Source organism: Hipposideros armiger, unplaced genomic scaffold, assembly GCF_001890085.2.
Source record: "Hipposideros armiger isolate ML-2016 unplaced genomic scaffold, ASM189008v1 scaffold_53, whole genome shotgun sequence".
Taxonomy (NCBI): domain Eukaryota; kingdom Metazoa; phylum Chordata; class Mammalia; order Chiroptera; family Hipposideridae; genus Hipposideros; species Hipposideros armiger.
The window spans coordinates 4,926,391-4,945,114 of NW_017731403.1; the positions used below are offsets into that span (position 1 = coordinate 4,926,391).

Here is an 18,724-nt window from a genome sequence, read left to right on the forward strand (position 1 = left end):
AACGACAGCAACTTGTCTGTTCCCCTTCTCCCAATTTCCCAGCACTGTTCCCACCCCCCAATTCCCCAATAAAAATCTTTAAAAAAAATAAAAATAAAAAAATAGCTAGTGGGCACTAGAAAGCCATTTGTCCTGAAATGAGCAGTCCTATGACTGTTTAATTTTGAAAGGTGGGTTTTCCAACCAATTCCCTTTTATGATAAATTTTGAGAGAGATGTAGCTTGCACGTTTATTTCAGATCTTTGGAACTCAGTTACTATTCAGTTAATCTGGACAACTGTTCTTTAAATTCTAGGTGATGTGATTGAAAAAAAGCTTCAAATATCCCATAGCCAGAGATGAGTGTTGTCCAGTGTGTTTAAAATTATATTCAAGGTCTTCCTTGTTTTCCCTCCTTAGAATAAGATGGACCTGGAAAACTGTCGAAAAGAACAAGAGACAAGACAGAAGACACCATTCCAGGGGGACAACAATGACTTATTGGTTAAGACTAGGGAAAGTGATCGACTGGAGGAAAAGGGCAGGTAGGAACCACACCAGGCTGTCTGTCTAAATGCGCCAAACCAGGCTCTGCCTGCTCACTCCCAGGAAGGGTACTCATTGCTAATGCAAATCATATTCGGCTTTGAAATGATCATTCCAGTAATACATTACATACTGCTCAAACACATTCTAATAACTCTGAAGTCAGCATCCTTATGCTATTGAATAGAAATAGCCTTATTTTTAAATAGGCAAAACCTTTTTTTTTAAATAAAGGGAGACAGAATTTATCATTAAAGGAGCATGTTGTCAATTCAAAGCCCCAAACTTAAATATCACTCATCTGAAATGGTTAATGTGTCCGGAGGGACAGAGGTTGAAATGATGCCCTGAGGTCCTACCAACTATGGTTTTACTGTGGCCCTGAACTTTGCTATTAGTATCCTCTGAGCTGTGAGAAGCCACAGTTACTCTGGGTGATAATATAAAGCACAACCAAAACACAATTGGTTGTGGGTAATCACCCCACCCATGGGTTCCAGTATGTTCCATGAGAGATCAGAACACGGCACCCAGAAATCAGCATTCAGAGCTAGATCAGATGGGAGATGATCAGATGGTTGTAGCTATGGGCTGCACTGGGTTTATTGATGCCACTCCACACTTAACCTAGAAGGAACCTGCAGAAACCCAGGAGGCTAGCAGTGCTCTGCCTGCAGCAAGCTCTTCAGAAGACAGATGTTTGCCTCTGGGGCTCTGAGATACCTGACCAATATTGATAAGCGCATGCTGGACCAGGCTGTGCATGTGTACACACACACACACACACACACACACACAGAGAGACCTCTCTCTCTCAGAGGGACCTGAAGACACAAAAGGCTATCTAAGTGTCATTTTCAAAGACTGGTCAATTTGAAAGGTTGACTGAGAGCTGAGCTCTTCTGGTGGGATTAGCTCCGAGAATCCTCTGCTCATCAGCTGGATGACGGGGTGAGCTGTAGGATACAGGAGCTCAGCACCCATGTCCAGAGTCTGCAGAGCCCTTAGGCCAGCACATCTGTTTCCAGTTGACACTGTTTAAAAGGACTTTCCAGTTGTATGAAGTGACAACCATTCATCAGGAATATTTGAATACCACCAATAAGCATTTTATGTGAATTTTTGCTAATTTTCTAGACAGTCCCTCTTGTCACCAGAAACCTTTAAAAACCTCTTCCATCTCTCCATACTTTGCATGCAGAAGCTACTGAAAGGCCAGTGGATTACCATGGGCTGCCAAGTCCCGTGTGGCCCAAATAATTTCTACAATTAAGTCCTCTCTTGTGAAAATCTGGGAGAGTCCAGTTAGCTCTGAAATCCCTTGAATTTATTAGACTGAATTGCTTGTGGATAGGGAGGTGGGGAGGACATCAGAAATGGTGGTGTCTCAAGCTCGTTAAATTGATGGATAATAAAAACGAGTAGCGTTTTAGAGTATTTTAAATCCATTTTAAATCTAGTTTAAAATAAAATGAATAAATAAATGTTTAGTTAGCCCCATTTACTTTTTCATCTTGAAATGAGTACTTCTGTACCCTAAGCGATAAAATCAATAACTTTAGTTCAGTTGCTTTTATCTCTGTTCTGAAATTTATTTATTTGTTTGTTTGTTTGTTTGTTTGTTTGTTTGTTTGTTTGTTTGTTTAAACAGCCTAACTCCTGGGGCCTTGACTGATTCTGAGAACCCTGTATCAAAAGGAACCCATCAAGATGATCAGCTGGATACCGAAGCTGGGGCCCCACAGGGTGGGATGAACCCACAGCTAGTTCAGGGTAAGGATGGAGAAGACCAACCCCAATGTTTAAATTACTGTGAGGCACCTCCCCTCCTTGTCTGGAGCAGATATGACCTCTGCTGGCTGCAAGCTTCTCTTGTAGTTTGTGCTAAACAGCACAGTGAATAAACTCCTACCGCCAGGTGCTCAGAGTCTCCATGAAATCACCTGGAGACCTCAAAAGACATTAGCACATGAAAGAAAGGTGACTTACTAAGCATTAAAGTGGCATTACTGGGTCGGCTGAGTGGCTCAGTTGGTTAAGAGCACGAGCTTTGATCAACAGGATCACCGATTGATTCCCACATGGGCCAGTGAGCTGTGCCTGATCTGAGCTGCCGCTGAGCTGGTGAGAGCCTGTGCTCTTAGCAGCAAGGTTGCTGGTTCAAGACCCATATGGGATGGTGGGCTGTGTGCCCCGCCCCCCCAACTAAGATTGAACACAGCACCTTGAGCTGAGCAGCTGCAAGCTGCCGACGGGCAGCCAGATGGCTCAGTGTAAAAAATAAAATAAAATAATAAAAAATAAAGTGACATTACTGAGCACTAAGTTTATGTTCTTTATTTGGCCTCAGATCCATCCCGGAATCAGCAGGTATCCAACCCAACAATGAGCATTGTAGAAGATGTGAAGCCAAAATCCCTCCCATTGGATAAAACCATTAACCATCAGATTGAGTCTCCGAGTGAAAGACGGAAGTGAGTAACCAATGAAGATGGATATGGAATTCCTTTTTTTTGTTTTAAATTTATTGACTAGGAAGGGGAGAAATGAAAAAGTGTGAGATGACATGATGTTAGCAGCATTTTTGTGCTTTCTCTCCATTGAATCTCATTGATTGACAAGGTAACAAATCTGGGACAATCTTCCTGGGAAGTAAATATTCACTCTGAATTTATCAATTTGAAAGAGGCAAAGTAATGTTTTTAATGCACAGATCTAAACATTGGAAAGAATTTGCAGGCGTGTTGTATTAATAGTTTATTTAAGTGAGTTAAATTGTGTCAGAGCCTACTGACAAATATCCTTTCAAGGAAAAAACTGTTTTTCTCTCATTATCATTCTCTCCCTTAAAGTAGCAACCCTAGGCTATATTGTAATTTGGTAAGATTTATATTTTTTACAATAATATTTCCTAACATTTTTGAAGCATTTCAATATAATAGGCACTGTGTTGAAGGGTTTACATATCTCTTCTCTTCTTTTCAGACTTTAACTCACTGAACTCTCCCAATAACTTTAATTGGATTGTTGTTCCCGTTTTACAGATGAAGAAATTGACGCTTGGGGAAATTAAATAATAAGTACTTGAACAGATTAAGTGGTAGAGGAATTCAAAATGAACCCATAGTCCCATGATAAGGTCATATTTGAACCAGAGAATCCTTGTAATCAGTTTTTAAAATACAATATGCATTATACTTTAACCAATCATTCTACATGGAGCCAGACCATATGGATTCAAATTTTGACTCTGCCACTGGCCTGCATAGGGCTTTGAGCAACTTGATTAATCTTTCTGTGCCTCAGTTTCCCCATGTAGAAAATGAGAATAATAATAATACCTACCTCATAGAGTTTTGTCCCTGGCAAATAATGCGTTCTATATTATATAGCAGTGGTGGTCACAGTGATGATGATGGAGTCCTGATGATGATAACTTGTTTTATAAGTTCACTTTTTGCCTTATTTTTCTCTTGCATTTTTTTAAAATACAGTGTTTGAATTATTTCTTCCTTTTCTCTTATGTCTGTACAATTTCATTTCTGTATGTCTAGATAACACTCAGAATCAATAGAAGCTAAAATCACATAGAAGTAGTCATTATTATTATTGATTATTACAGTGATTTTCAACCTTTTATTTTAGGCACTGGTACTTATACTTTAGAGTATTATATGAATGAACACATGATGTTTTGGAGAAGACATGCTCTGCCTGAGTAGAAGTTTGGATGAGCAGGGGGCTCGGGGAGTTATTCTGAAAGCAGTTAGATGGACTTATGCTGTGTTCTCTTCTGTGTTGGCATTTCTCTTATCTTTCTTTTCTGTGTTCTATCCCTTTCATTACAAATGAAATTAACTTTCATAAGCAAGAGCCCAGAACTGACAGCTTAATCACAGGCATAGCTTGTGCAACCAACAGCACCTGTAAAACCATTCTGGTAGCTTCTGGCTGGGGACCATCTGCTTTGTAGATGCCTACGACATAGTGGTTATTAAATGTTGGGAATATCACCCCTGATCACATGTTTCCAAAATGAATTTATTGATAGGGGTAGAAGCTACTTCACCGAAAAATACATCCTTTCAGCCCTGCCCTTTATTTCTGGGCTTTTTTTAAAAGCTTTTCCCTATATCCCGACTCATCTCTGCCCTCCCACCCAGTCCATAATTTTTATATCTAACTCAGCATGCAATTTTAACTCAGCGAAGAACCTGGCAATAATAGAAATTAGGAAAACATTCTGCCTTTTATGTTGAACCATGCCAGCCTGAGTGTGATATTATGCAGAAAATGCATGTATAATCTCTTCTAGACAGAATTACTATTTTTGTCCTTTATAAAAAATTACCACTAGGGCACTCTGTCGTCTTTTATTTTGTTATCAAGGAAATTCTTAATTTTCTTTTCTAAAATGTTTTTTCTTGTAGGAGTGGGCTTCTCTTTACTTGTCATAATTTTTGGCTCCTTTACCATGTTACAGGAAAAGCCCTCGAGAGAACTTCCAGGCGGGGAACTTGTCCTTCTGTCCTCCCACCCCTCCTGGCCAGTCACCAAACAGGTACAAGAGGTCAGCAAGCCTTTCTGAGACGGCTTTGATTTGACTGGAGCCTGCCAAGCATAATTTTAACCAAATTAGTGCTTGCCAAATGATTTTGAAGGGGATGTCCGTCCAAGTCTCTTTCTATGCGCACAGGCAGGAGGAAAAACACATGTTCCCCATCCACCAGCAGCCAGCCATAGAAAAAGCCAAGAGTGTGACGTTGGTGCGGCTGTGGCCATAAGCCTTTAATTATATTGTGTGGAACCTGCAATCTAATAATCAGATCCACCAGACAATTGCTGGGCTCCTAAGTTGGCGCCTTTCCTTCCAAGATGGCTTGGTCCTTCTAGGCAGGGTCCGCTGATGGCTCTTACAGAGAGTCAGGCAGGAGCTGAGAAACGAAACTCCATCCTTCTTTTTACCCTACTCAAGCTCTCTGATGATTGCTTCTGGACATTAATTGGGCCCCATGATATTCTTAAAAGCTGCCTGAGTTCCCGTTCATAGAAGAGACCAGTTACCGAGTGCTCAGAGATTTTCTTTGATTTAGATATTTCATTTAACTAGTGGATACAAGGGAAACCTTAATAAAGAGGGTTTGTTTAGGGCAACTCTTCCTCTCTTCTCTTGTCTTCCTTTCTGTGTCTTCTGTCCCTCTGCTCCCCACTGGCTTCTGAATGATAATGCATATCTTAAAATTTCTTGTGTAATTCCGAAGCTTTCCAGACAATAGGGATCAGTGCAATCTGACCTGATCTTCTAAGCAGTTGTGGGGAAATCTGCTTAGAAGATAGCCATCTAATAGCCTCACCTGGTGTCGGTCTGCTGGGCTTGATTCTAGTCTATTGGTGGGCACTTTGCTAGGGGCTGCAGAGATACAGAGTTGGGGTACATGCAGCCCTTGCCCTCAAGGGGCTTACAGCTCAGAGAGGATGTCAAGTGCCCAGATTATAGAGTCACAGTGTTTACTACACTGGAAGAGGTAGTAGAGATAATCTAGCCCAATTCTCTCATTTTAAAGGTAAAGGGGAAACCCAAAGTGAATTCTTCACACCAGATCACAGAACTTGGTGGCAGAGCAGGGATTAGATCCATCTGCCTGGGACCTGCTGGGCTGTATCACAATTGCCTCTCTCTTTTTAAACAAACAAAAAAATTTTTTTTCTTAATAAGAAAAAAGAAATGCACTAGTAGGCCAATGAGTCAATTATAGAACATTTTCAAGCAACACTGAAACCTTAGTAAAGTTAAACATGATTATCTTTTAGGACTTCTAAAAGCATAGGCTAAATATATTGAATTATTTCAAGGTATTTGATCACTATGGTTGAATAGACCACAACACAAACTTCTTGTAACAAATAACTAAAACACACACACATGCACAGCAAATTCTATATGACAGTGTAGGCCTATTATTGTATTTAGTCCGGCAGCCATTTGCAAATTATATCTAATGCTTAATTCCTGCTCATTATCAGTTCAATAATGATTTCACTCATGATATAAACATTTTTAAAATCCATGTTTTTATTTTTTTGCATGAAGCTACATGTTTGTGGGTTTAACCAACTATTCTAGATGGAAGATTTCATTATCGTATATATTTTTGAACCTAGGTCTATAAGTGGGAAGAAGCTGTGCTCTTCCTGTGGGCTTCCTCTGGGGAAAGGAGCTGCCATGATCATCGAGACCCTCAATCTCTATTTTCACATCCAGTGCTTTAAGGTGTGTGTTCATCACTCTTCTCTCTAAGTACAAGTTTGTGACGTCTTTTGGCATTGTTCTGTGCTGAGAAATACCTCCTGGGCGTCCGATGGCCTTTGCTTGTGAGGCCACCCCTTCTGTGTTCTACAGAAGTGTGTGTGGAATCCATCCTTCAGGATGAAACTCTTTGCTATCATGCATCCCTCTGGGATGCTGAGTTAGAAGAAGCAAAACAGGTTTGTTCAATGAGCCTTTATAAAATAGCTTTTGTTGCTAAAGACTGTCTACCAGGAAGCTGAGAATGCCACCCTCGGAGGACAATGGTACTTCCGAATCTTTTAGAGCACGTGGGTTTATTTGGAATGTAGTATCTTTGCTGCTTCTCAAATGCTTGTGACTTAATGTTGATGGTTTTTAGTCTTTTACCTCATGGGAGAGTTTCTGTCAATAAGTGGTTATAGCTAGTTGCAAAATTGTAGGTCTCCAAATGAATATGTCTGTAATCCCAAACTGAAAATCACTTCCTCTGAGAAGCTGCCCTGCTCACCCAGACTAAGTCACCCACCTTTGTTACAAGTCCTTGTAAAACCTTTCATGGACCTTATCTCTCACTATTGAATTGTTTAGTTATCATCTCCTCTAATAAACTATCAAGTCCATAAGGGTAGGAACCATGTCTGTCTGGCTCACCACTATTTCTTCTGTACCTAGCAGAGATGGTGTCAGTAAATATTTTTAGATGAATGGATTAATAAACTGAAAATGTGGAGACCTAGAGTCTAGTCCCAGACCTCCTGCTAATAAGTCGGTGAGCTAACCAGTTATACCTGATTTATTATAAAATGTATAAGTTGGTCTATATCAGTATTTCCCATCTTTTTTTTCACTTATGGACATGTTTCAGATTAATATGTAAGTTTTGAAATCAAACCCTGAAGGTCTGAATAAGTCATTTCTTTCTCTTCATAACCCTGTCATGCTTTCTTTTTCTGTCTTAAATTTTATTCTATTTCTTGTTGGTAGCTTCCTCAACTATAAAGTAAACTTGCATGGGTTCAAAATAAATCCCACGTTACCTATAAGCTAAGGAAAAGTGAGTGAAATTGTCCCAAAATGATTAATTTAATAATATCAATAACCACTGGAAAGCAAAATACAATATAGATATTTAATGAGACTCAATTTGTCAATATTCTTATTGTAAAATTAACCTAGATAATGTATGTCCTAAACTGTCTAGGAGTGCTTTGAAGCGCAAGGAATATACTTTTTAAAATTCCATGGTAATGCCAAGATAATATGTTCCCACACCATAGTTTGTTCTCAGAAACATTACCAGAACTCAAAACACTCGAGATAGCAAAGAGTCTTTGCAGATGCTCAAGGGATAGGAGACTTGCTTTCTATACTGTCAAGGCCTTTATTCTTTCTCATCACTTACTTCCTGGAACTGAACTGATGCTTTAAGGTACATCACCTGTTAGGTTTATCCCCTACCTTTGCGATGTACATCCAACTTGTGACATAATTCGGATGAAGCCCCTTTCTGTCCCAGGTGACTTTAGAACATGAGTCTGGGGCTGGCCCTCTCCTCTTGGGGTGAGTCCTGATCTCCTGGCAACAGGCTGGCATCCAAACCAACCCCTAATGGCACCTTCTCTGGTACAACTAGCACCGTATATCCCACTGTCTCCTTCTGCACTCAGTCTGACTCAGCTGAAAGGAATTCCGTTCTCAGAGGATATGTTCCTCTGGGTATCACTGCCTTTAACGTGGAACTGTAAGGTGAATAGCTATTTCTTAGTAATTTTGATCTGGCAGAACTCACCAACAATGCTGGAAAGCATTTAAAGACTATTCACAGACAGGTTTAAATTGATAATCTGTTGGCCATGTGTGTTATTTAAAACCACTAGGATTTAATCTGTTTAAAATGGTTCTTCCATCTTGATTGAGAAACAGTGTACGATAGAGGTCAACAGCATAAACTTTGGAATTAACCTGACACCACTTACTAGGTTTACAACCTTGGACAAGTCAGCTAACCTCTCTGAACCAGTGTCCATGTCTGTAAAATGCAAGGAGTTAGAATGAAATGCTAAAAGTATATTGTTGATATAAGTCAACTCTTCGTGCAGCATCTAACACTTAGTAGATGCTCAATAAATGTGGAGGTTGTAGAAGTGATTATTGTGCTATCCATGTAAACAGCAACTAAGCATGCTAGAGAAACAATTCCTTATGCACCTTATAACTTCTGTTCTTTGTACCCTATAGTGTGGGATTTGTAAAGGACAGCTTGGAGATGCAGTGAGCGGGACGGATGTTAGGATTCGAAATGGTCTTCTAAACTGTAATGAGTGCTACATGCGATCCCGAAGTAAGTACTGGGGTTAAATACCTTGAGATGAGTGAGTGCAATCATATGCTTTTCATAAGACCCAATTAGGAATTCAATTATTTCTCCCCATCAGTCGACACTCCTACCCTGAGGGAATGAGTTATTATATTAGCATCTAGGTAAAATAAGCAATAATGAAATAGCCCCTTATTTACCACTTGTTTCTTACTGGAAGTTACATCTTCCGTGTGGCCAAATTCTTTTCATCCAGAAGCACATTAATATACCAGCAGGTAAGAACTGGATACCAATTTTGGGACACTGTCTGAGCTCACCGTAGAGATTTTGGTGAGATAGAAGGAAGATACAAGGTCTGCGAAACACTGTTCGTTTGCTGAGGCGTGTGTTTACAATAGAAGACCAGCACCATTTGGGGGCTGGTTTAAGTGTGAAGATGGCTCTTCATTGTTCGTCAAATCAAACACCAGCTCCTCAGTACCTACATGGACTATATTCAGGAGTTGCCTGACAAAATATGCTGTTGTTCCCAACTAAATTGAAAGTTCCTTGAGAGACCAAATGCTGGATCTGCTGCTTTGTGAATCCCTGCCCCCCTCCAAAATACCTTAGAACATAATTAGAGCTTAACGAGTATGTGCTAACTTGAAGCTGCCTTCAAGCTCCCTTGAGCAGCCTACCCTCCCATCTTGTATCCGGGTTTCCTACCGTAGAAGGTTCATGTTAGTTTTGGGGGCACCAGGGGGTGCTGTTGCCCAGCTTCTGTCTAGAAACTGAAACCAGCCAGTGAGGAGCCTCTGAATCCGTCCTCACTCTCCATCGTAATAGTTCATAATAGTCCCTCTGGATCACCTAGACAGCAAGAAACTGTTTTCTGTAAATGCGTCACTCAGAAACTCTCTTTTTAAAAAAATGGAAATGAAGAGATGGAGTTTGAAATCTAGAATGTTTTATTATTTCTCAAAGTAAATGAAGTAACATTTTTACAGCATTTTTAACATGAGTCTCTAAATCTGTAAGACTAAAGACTTAAGAGTAAAAATTGAAATTAAGTTCTCTTATAGGTGTAGATTTAGTATATTCAGAGAAATATATGCATTCTTAATAAAATTATGAGAAATAAAAATGTAATCAAACTCAGGTGATTTTGATCTATGATAAACGTTTGACTTGAGGGCAAAGCAGTTCCAACTTAGAGCTGATACCATCAAACTGGACTATTTATATTATGTATTTTATTTTTATATTATGTATTTATATTTCTATATTCTATATTATATATTTACACCAGGTATTATATAATATACATTATACATATGTAATATACACATAATACATATTATATATTATATGTCATGTATATTATATATTATATTTATACCATGTATGTTATATATACACGGTATAAATATATATATTAATATTTATTTTTATACTGTGTATTAAATATATAGAATGTGGTATAAATAGTATACCTATATATATATATACATACACACACACCATAAGTATATGTACATGCATACACAAATACATATATACTTGTATAATATATAATAATTATAAATATTATTTAAAATAGATTTTTGTTTTGTTTTTATACATTAGAAAGGAAACTTTTCTCCAGTTTTCAAAGTGATTTTTCCTGTCATCTTCTATAAATTACACTTTCACTCAGCCTGTGGCCCAGCCGAGTGTGAATCATGAAACCAGAAGAGGGCACTGTTAGGTTAAGGACAGTTGAGCCAGATTTGAAAAGCGCTGTAAATATGGATTTCTTTCATAATTTAAAGTGCTTGAATGATGCCAGCAGAGAACAAATGTGAACCTACCTCTGGGTGACAGTGACCTGTTTTCATCCAGATTTTTGTTTTAATTGAGAAGCGGCTGATTCATTGTCATTTCTTTTGGAAATTAGGCTTTCGGAGCTAGGCCAGGAGTTTTTCTCCTATGTATACAGACCTAAAGGGCATTCGCTGCTTTTAATTCCAAATCTAAATACAAGAACTATGGAGTTCCTGTAACAGTCTCATAAGATGAAAAATAAGGAAGTGATTTGGAGGTGGACTAAAGATAGGATTTTTCTTTATATTTTCAATGCCCTATTTTACTAGAGGTTTTTTTAGAATACTAACATACTAAAAAGAAAACAGTCTCATTATCTCTCTGCCTAGATAACCTCTATAGATATTCAAAGCATAAGTAAGTAAAAGTTATAAATGGTACAATGTTAGAAAAGTTGGATTGTCCAGATTCAGAAAGATACCAAATTAAAAGTAAAGAATCTCCAAAGTTAAGCACTATAATCACCTTCTAATAATTGCTTGGGGAGGGGCAGAATGTATGTTTGTATATGTGTACACACACACGTATGCACACACACACACACACACACACACACACACAGATACATATGTGCGTGATGCATCTACCTGTATATGTGCTGGGTTTTATTTCACAAAGGTAATCACATAGTCACAGTGTTCTGTACTTAGTTTTCATTGCCATTGTTTTTAACTTAATGATATATCTTGGCAATTTTGCGCTAACACGTTCTTTCCATATAACATGTTCTTTCTCCTCATTCTTTGTAATTGTTTTTTAATAGCTGCATACAATCCCATTGTACAGACTTACCATAATTTAAAACTAATTCTCCATGAACAGGCATTTCCAGTTGTTTCTAGTATTCTAATATTATTTTTTAAATGCTCCAATGAGCATCCTTTTTCATATGTCCTTTTGGACATTTGAAAGCATTTCCTCAGGGTAGACTGTTAGTAGTGGGACTGCTGAGTGAAAAGGCATCTGCTTTTTAAAGTTTCATACAACTTGCCTAATTATCTTCCAGGACAATAAACTCTTCCTGCAAAGTGTATAAGAGAGCCTCTTTCTCTCCATGCCTGTGTCAGTTCTGAATATCATCAAACTTTTAAAATTTCCACTCTGCTAGGTGGGGGAGAAAAAATCCTCATTGCTTTGCCCTGTAGGTTTTTACTTTTAAGTGAGTTTGAACATCTTTTGATATGTTTATTCAGCATTGTATTTCTTTGTCCATTCAAAAAAAGTTTGTATTTATTATTTGCCCATTGTTCTTGGCTTGTATGAGTTTTTTGTAAATTAATTTTCCCTGTATTTTCTGTTTGCTGCTTGTTGCAGTTATTATTCATCTTTCTACTTTGTGACTTTTTTTCATAGAAAAGATTTTCATTTTAGGTAATTAAACATATCTTTTTTTTTTTCTTTTTTTTTTTTGGATTCTGGGTTTTGCTTCCTACTTAGAAAAACTCTCAATCTACTCCAAGGCCATAAATTTAGCTGAGATTTCTCCTAAAATTGTTTTTGTTTTCTTTTTCACATGTAAATATGTAACATCAGGAATGTATTTTGGAGTAAGAAATGAGATAGATTTCCAGCTTTTTTTTTTCAATTAGCCAATTGTGACTATTACTTAATGAATAATCCACTTTTTCCTCACTAATTTGAAATGCCAGCTTTCTCATAAACTAACTTCACATATATATTTGAGTCTATTTCTGGATATTTTATGTTTTATTAAGCTATTTACCCTCTAGTAGCAAGCAGTTCTAATTACTATAGCTTCACAGTATGTTTTAATATTGAGTAATAAAGGCCACCTTCACTCCAATTATTTTTTTCCAAATTTTCCTAACTCTTCTCTCATGTTGACTTTCCCAAATAAATGTTAATATCATTTTAAGCTAACCTTTAATTAAATCAACATGTGACAGGGAGAATGACCAGCAATATGAGAATACTGCTTATTTCTTTCTTGGTTTCATAAGAAAATATATATTATACCTTAGGTGTGAATAGGTGGCAGGGTTAATAATGAGCTAGAGAAGTATAAATGCACTCGAATTGGTTGAATATACCTCAGATGCAATAAAAGAGTCAGGATGGAAAGAAATGACTAAAAATCATTTTTCTTTTTTTATTTGATTTTGATCTGAGTTGAAAAGAGGGGAGATGGATAGATGTGAGAGGTGGTTTACATCATAGGAATTCTAAGTGAAACAAATAATTTCATTGTGTGGAATAATAAAACCTGAATATATAATCCTATTTTCTTGAAGTAACTAGTCACATTTAAATGAAAATTTTCTCTTGGAGGGGAAAAATAGCATAACAGCATATTAAAATGCAATTCCTAAAAGCAATGTAAACAGTTTTTAAGTTCGTATGTAAATGGGAATGGAAGTGCAAAACAAATTACCTGTCACAAATCAAGCCGTCACATGTTTAACTTGTGCCATTTGTGCCTGGGTGTTGGATGACTGTGTCTCTGTGTCTGTTCTATCATTCACTCGCGTGAAATGCATTTAATGCAAAATCCCCAGGGTCTTTTCCTATGTTGCAATTGCCTCATCACAACTCTAGTGCCTAAAATGAAGGGGAAATTTGTGAAGGTTTCAGTAGGAAATATGGAACCCAAACCATCCTTCCTAGATAGGGTTGCCAGATAAATACAAGATGCCCAGTTATATGGTGTTTTGTTTTGTTTTGTTTGCCTAAGTTTGAATTTCAGATAAACAATGAATTTTTTTGTATGTGTATGTCTCAAATATTGCGTACTCGGGGTTTAGCATAACAATATTCCAAATATCACATGGGATATACTTAGGCTAACAATTTTATTTGTTGTTTATCTGAAATTCAAATTTTACTGGGTGTTCTGCATTTTTAATCGCTAAATCTAGCAATCCTATTTCTAGAGAGCATATGTCAAATTTCTCCTGTTGCAATGTATTTCTTTATTAGAGACACCAAAACCTAAACTGAAGGCTGCGAGATTATTTTCTTGCTTATTTGCCCCCAGAAAACAAGGTAGAAAACTTGATGAAGATTATTTGGTTTAGGGTTCAATCCAGAGGATTCCCCACCACACTTTTCAGGGAATATGAATCACTTGGGCTCCCTGTGAAGCTTGGGGATGGTGGTCAAAAGTCTGCATTTCTAACGAGCTCTGGGTGAACCAATACTTCTCCTCCTTGGATCACAGTCTGAGTAGCAGGGTGGCACAATTGTCCCTTCCCAGAGGGAAGAGACTTTGGCAGAGGTCATAGCTGATATCAGAAATGTTTAAACATCTGAAGCAAGAAGCGTTGACTACTTCAACAAAATGTTCTCTGATTTCTTTACCACAGGTGCTGGCCAACCCACAACATTGTGACGTGGTTTTCAACCTTCCAGGTCACTCACCATTTATTAACAGTGTCCCCTGGCAATTGTTTAACAGAATCCCAGGTTCAGGGGCTCCTCGGCATTCATCTAACTTCTGAAAGGCTATTCTAAAAGATGGTATCTGTTCTTTTGTAGCACAGTGTTTGTGTTTTTCCTGTATTTTTTTGTTTTTTTTTGTTTTTGCATTTGCACAGTATATACAAAAGAATATTGAATTGTGATGATTCTGAATAGTTCAAAAAAGGGTCTTAGCATGGTCAAATAGGCTTATGGTTTAAAATGTGTCATTCTCTTCTTTGAGAGTTAATAAGATAAACGATTCAATAAACCTGTTTTGTTTTAGTATTTCTAGGAATTAAACGCTTTATGTTTACAAAATTGAGCTGCAGAAAGTGCAAGACATGCCAATTGAGATATGTGGTCTTGTAAGACAGGAGCATACAATTAATGCATTTCAGAAACTAAAAATCACATCATATAGCTCTGAGCTATAACTTGTTTTTTAATGCAAAGACATTAGTCTGATAAATATATACTGTAATCCTGAAATATTTGTGTTACTTACCTCTTGAGGTAGAAGTCATACCAATAAATTATTGCACCGTTAGTATTAGGTTTTGTGTACTTCGGAAGTTATGTCATTAACAGAGGCTCTTCCATCAAATAAAGAGAACCTTTGCAATATCAGCTAGACTTACACTCTTTGACATTGCCCAAGGGTAGGAAGAAACCAGAGGGAAATATTTAAGTCATCATTTCCAAAGTGATTACCAAAATCTGTGAGGAGGTTTAATCTTCAGAAGAGTGGTTGGTCACTGCTGGCCGTAAGGGCTTTGTTGCTTGCTTCTTGCTTCTCTTCAGGCTCTAGATTCAATAAGAGACTCAATATAAGGCAGATGGAAGCTGTCATCAAGATAAGTCCATCATGAGGTGAGACCTCTGCTCACCCTTGCCTGCAAGTTCTCCTTGAGGGCCTGAAGCACAGGTGTCTAAAGAAAAGCATTCAGTTCATCCTAATAGAATCTAAATGACACAGGATGTGATAAGCCACTGGTGTGTAATCAGCAAGAACCCACAGGTCACATGTGCCCTGCCCACTCTAACGGAAGATCTGCTCTCCTTCATTCTCTGGCATCGCCCGCCAACTCTCTTCCTACCAAGAATGCTGGACCTTGCTCATGGAGGTGTTTAGAGAGGAACTCCTGTGGAGAGCTGGTTAATTTTTGCCCTGTGTGATGATTTCAGCTGGCCAAGAGAGGACTCAAGTTACTAAAAAAAAAAAAAAAAAAATCACGTTTTACATCTCCAGGCTGTTTTCTTTAAGACTGGGGAGAGAGGAACTATTTATTCTGCCTTAAAATGATGGCAAATAAGTGAAGATGACATTTTGTGAATGTAGACTATGGATATCCTCCTAATAGGTTAATGTAGTCATAAAAGGAGATCAAGTAGATGTTTTTCTGTTATGTAAGCAATAATTTTTTTTCTGTGTCTTCCTGAGTATGGCTAGCAATTATTTATTTACATGCTAGATGGTTCTCTGCATGCGGGTTCCATGTAAGTGCAGAAATTTCCTCAGCCACTGGAGGTATTTTGACCATTTTGTCATTTGGATGAGCTGTTGTTAGATTGGAATTTATACATCATTTCATTAAAAATTGTGCCTTAGAAGATGCGAAGCTGTTGCACACAGTCAGTGATGAATTATGGATGCAGTACATTGAAGAGAGATGAAGTCACTTCCAAGTTCCCAAGACTTCTCATGGAGCTGTTTTCTGTTTTACAGGGGGAAAAAAAAAAAACTAAAAAAAAGAAAAACAGAAAAAATTAAAAAGAAAAACATTTTGAAAATGTACAGATTAAGTTCAATATTTTGATTAACCACCTGCATGTTTTATTAAATATTTTGATAATGTGATGTTTACACTTTGCATGATATTAGCAGAGTACTTTACCAGAAATAATGCACAAAACATGTACAATATGATCATTCATAACCGATTTTTATAGAATACTTTTTACATGTGGAACTCCATCCGTTATGTGAGGATTATATGAATATTGCACATTCTCTTCTGGTTTCACAAACCCATTTATACATATTTCTTAGTGAGACTCATTGTACATGTATTGAAGCTAGAATCGAGTCAAAAAAAATAAAGCCCATTCTCCAACTGCGAAATGTGCTTTCCCATAATGAACAATAGTCACCAGCACAATAATCTCCAACATTTTCTAAATTCTAATTGCCAACTGTTTCTATTTATATTTGATTTATATTTCATTTAGAGTCTGTTACATGGCAGCTCGGGCAGACTAGATCTTGTTTTTCCAGTGCAGCGTAATGAGTATGATCTATTTCTTTTCAAATAATCTTTGAGATCCCAGGAAAAAAAAAATGCTCTACTCTGTTGAGCTACAATGTAAATGTGTTTGCTTAAAAAACATATGAGGCAAGTGAGTGATTTATTGTTCCTGAGGAAGTATATCTGATTTTTTTTCTCATATTCCAAAAGCTAGTCCCTTCTCTTTCTTAAGAAAAAAATGGGTAACTCTGTTTTTCACTAGCAAACTTTCATGACATTTCCTCATTCTTTCTATGTAGTGTTATTAATGCAATACATATTATAGTTATCTATACACAGTGTAAGAAGACTTAACAAATTGAAATGATCCACCTCATATGTGAGTCCGTCCAAAAGATGTTACTGTGCTGGGTGGGCCAATGTTCTATATCAGTTTCACTAACCTTCATTTAAAATATTTATTCTAAAATGCCTCTGAGAAATAGTAAAAAAATAAATTGTCTAAAATGCAACAGCTTTTATAGTAAATGTACATTTATAAATAAATACTCAAATCAACTGTGGATTCTATTGATTTTTTGGGGGGCGGGGGCAGATTGGTTTTGTTAGTTGGGGAAGAGAAAATCAAGCTCTCTTGTAGCTTTTGGTCCAGGGTGACAGAGTCAGATGATGGCAAAAATGCATATTTGCATATGCATATTATGTATCTTGGGGATCAACTATTTAAGGCAACTCAAACTTACAGCTGGTTATAGGAGTCACTAAGGAATTTGCCTTCCATTGAAGAATTCAAACACCTTGAGACGAGACACGCAATAACCAGAAGAGACCATGCAATGCCGGTGGAAATTATCTGAAAACAAACAATTGATGGTCAACTTCCAGCACTGGCTAGAGAAAAACCAAGCCTTTTCAAGTCGCTGTATTCTGCCACTTCCCCCAAGGTTTCCTCTCATTCAATCTGTTTTGCTGAGGGCCTTTTACTCCATTGTTGAACCAGGGAATAAATATGCTGTGAAATGGTGGCATCCTGTGATACTGTTAGCCTTCCAGAATACCCATGTATCTCTCCTGGCACTCTGTCCCCAATTTGTTGGTGGTGGTAATAGCAAGCAAATTCCTTGAAAGTTTCCGTTGCTTTCAGATGCAATACTCTTTTTTTCCCCCCTTTAATATTTGATTTATTATGGAAGGTTAAAAATCATGGAATGAGTGCATAGAGTTATATAATGACCACCCTGGTACCCATCGCTCAGCTTGATAAACAGTTTACCATATTCCACTAATGTTTTTACTTCACTCTATTTCTTTTCATGAGGAAACAGTGAATGGAAGAAAAAGATTTTTGTCACAGTAGGTAATAGGATAAGTTTGGCTTTACCTCTTTTCTATCCATGGCTATAATGGGAAGCAAGGATTCTATTCACAGCATGATTCGTAGCAGGGTGCATGTTAACACATGTCGCTAGACAGGCGGTGACTGAAGGGTTCACAGGAGAGGCGAAGGGTGATGGTTTTTCCCAAACAGCCTTAAAGGTGAGCAAGGTGCCAGGGGGAGGACAGACGGCCTTGCATTAGGACTACTATCCGTGACATGTTGAGAGTCATCCCGAGGGTATAGCTGGCTCCAGTGCTCGCAGGAGCCTAAAGCTGCCAACTGGATAGTGGTGAGCAGAATTCGCTAAGCCAGCATTCTTGGGGTGTCTGGTACTTAACTTTACTCCCATCTCCTGATTTGGGCCTGATTGACCAACTAAGGTGTTGAATTCCATATAGACAGTTAAGGCCAAATCACAAAGATTCCAGGAGTGTTTGCAGCATTTAGGGATATGCAGTGTCCTTGTTAGGGTTTGTTAGGGTTCAGACAGTGTTGAGAAAGGGTGCTAAGTAAATCACAGGGCCCTCAGCGTACAGGCTTAGGTTAAGGACAACAGACTCATGGGATAAGCGAGGTTTCTGGGGGATCTCAGCCTTTCAGGAGGGCCAGCCATAGCAAAGCCCAACCAGCATTGGTAGATACGTCCTCGTACTGATTAAATATTGGGCTCATTTATTTTAGATATTCTTGTCCCATGGTT

The 18,724-nt window shown here is 37.9% G+C and overlaps 1 protein-coding gene across 23 annotated transcripts in view; it reads left to right on the forward strand.

The window, feature by feature from the left end:
- The window catches only part of LIMCH1 (LIM and calponin homology domains 1), a 377,436-nt gene extending 360,232 nt beyond the window's left edge, over positions 1-17,204 (forward strand). For 10 of the 23 annotated variants that reach the window (XM_019640788.1, XM_019640789.1, XM_019640790.1 and 7 more), the window contains 7 exons: positions 401-525; positions 2,178-2,299; positions 2,877-3,000; positions 5,010-5,087; positions 6,689-6,797; positions 9,054-9,156; positions 14,304-17,204. In XM_019640788.1, coding sequence (XP_019496333.1) covers positions 401-525; positions 2,178-2,299; positions 2,877-3,000; positions 5,010-5,087; positions 6,689-6,797; positions 9,054-9,156; positions 14,304-14,329 — 687 coding nt within the window. In that variant the 3' untranslated portion in view covers positions 14,330-17,204. Of the gene's footprint in view, positions 1-400; positions 526-2,177; positions 2,300-2,876; positions 3,001-5,009; positions 5,097-6,688; positions 6,798-9,053; positions 9,157-14,303 lie in introns of all 23 variants that reach the window. The other 13 variants (XM_019640792.1, XM_019640793.1, XM_019640791.1 and 10 more) reach the window with 2 other exon arrangements.
- Positions 17,205-18,724: the final 1,520 nt, after the last annotated feature.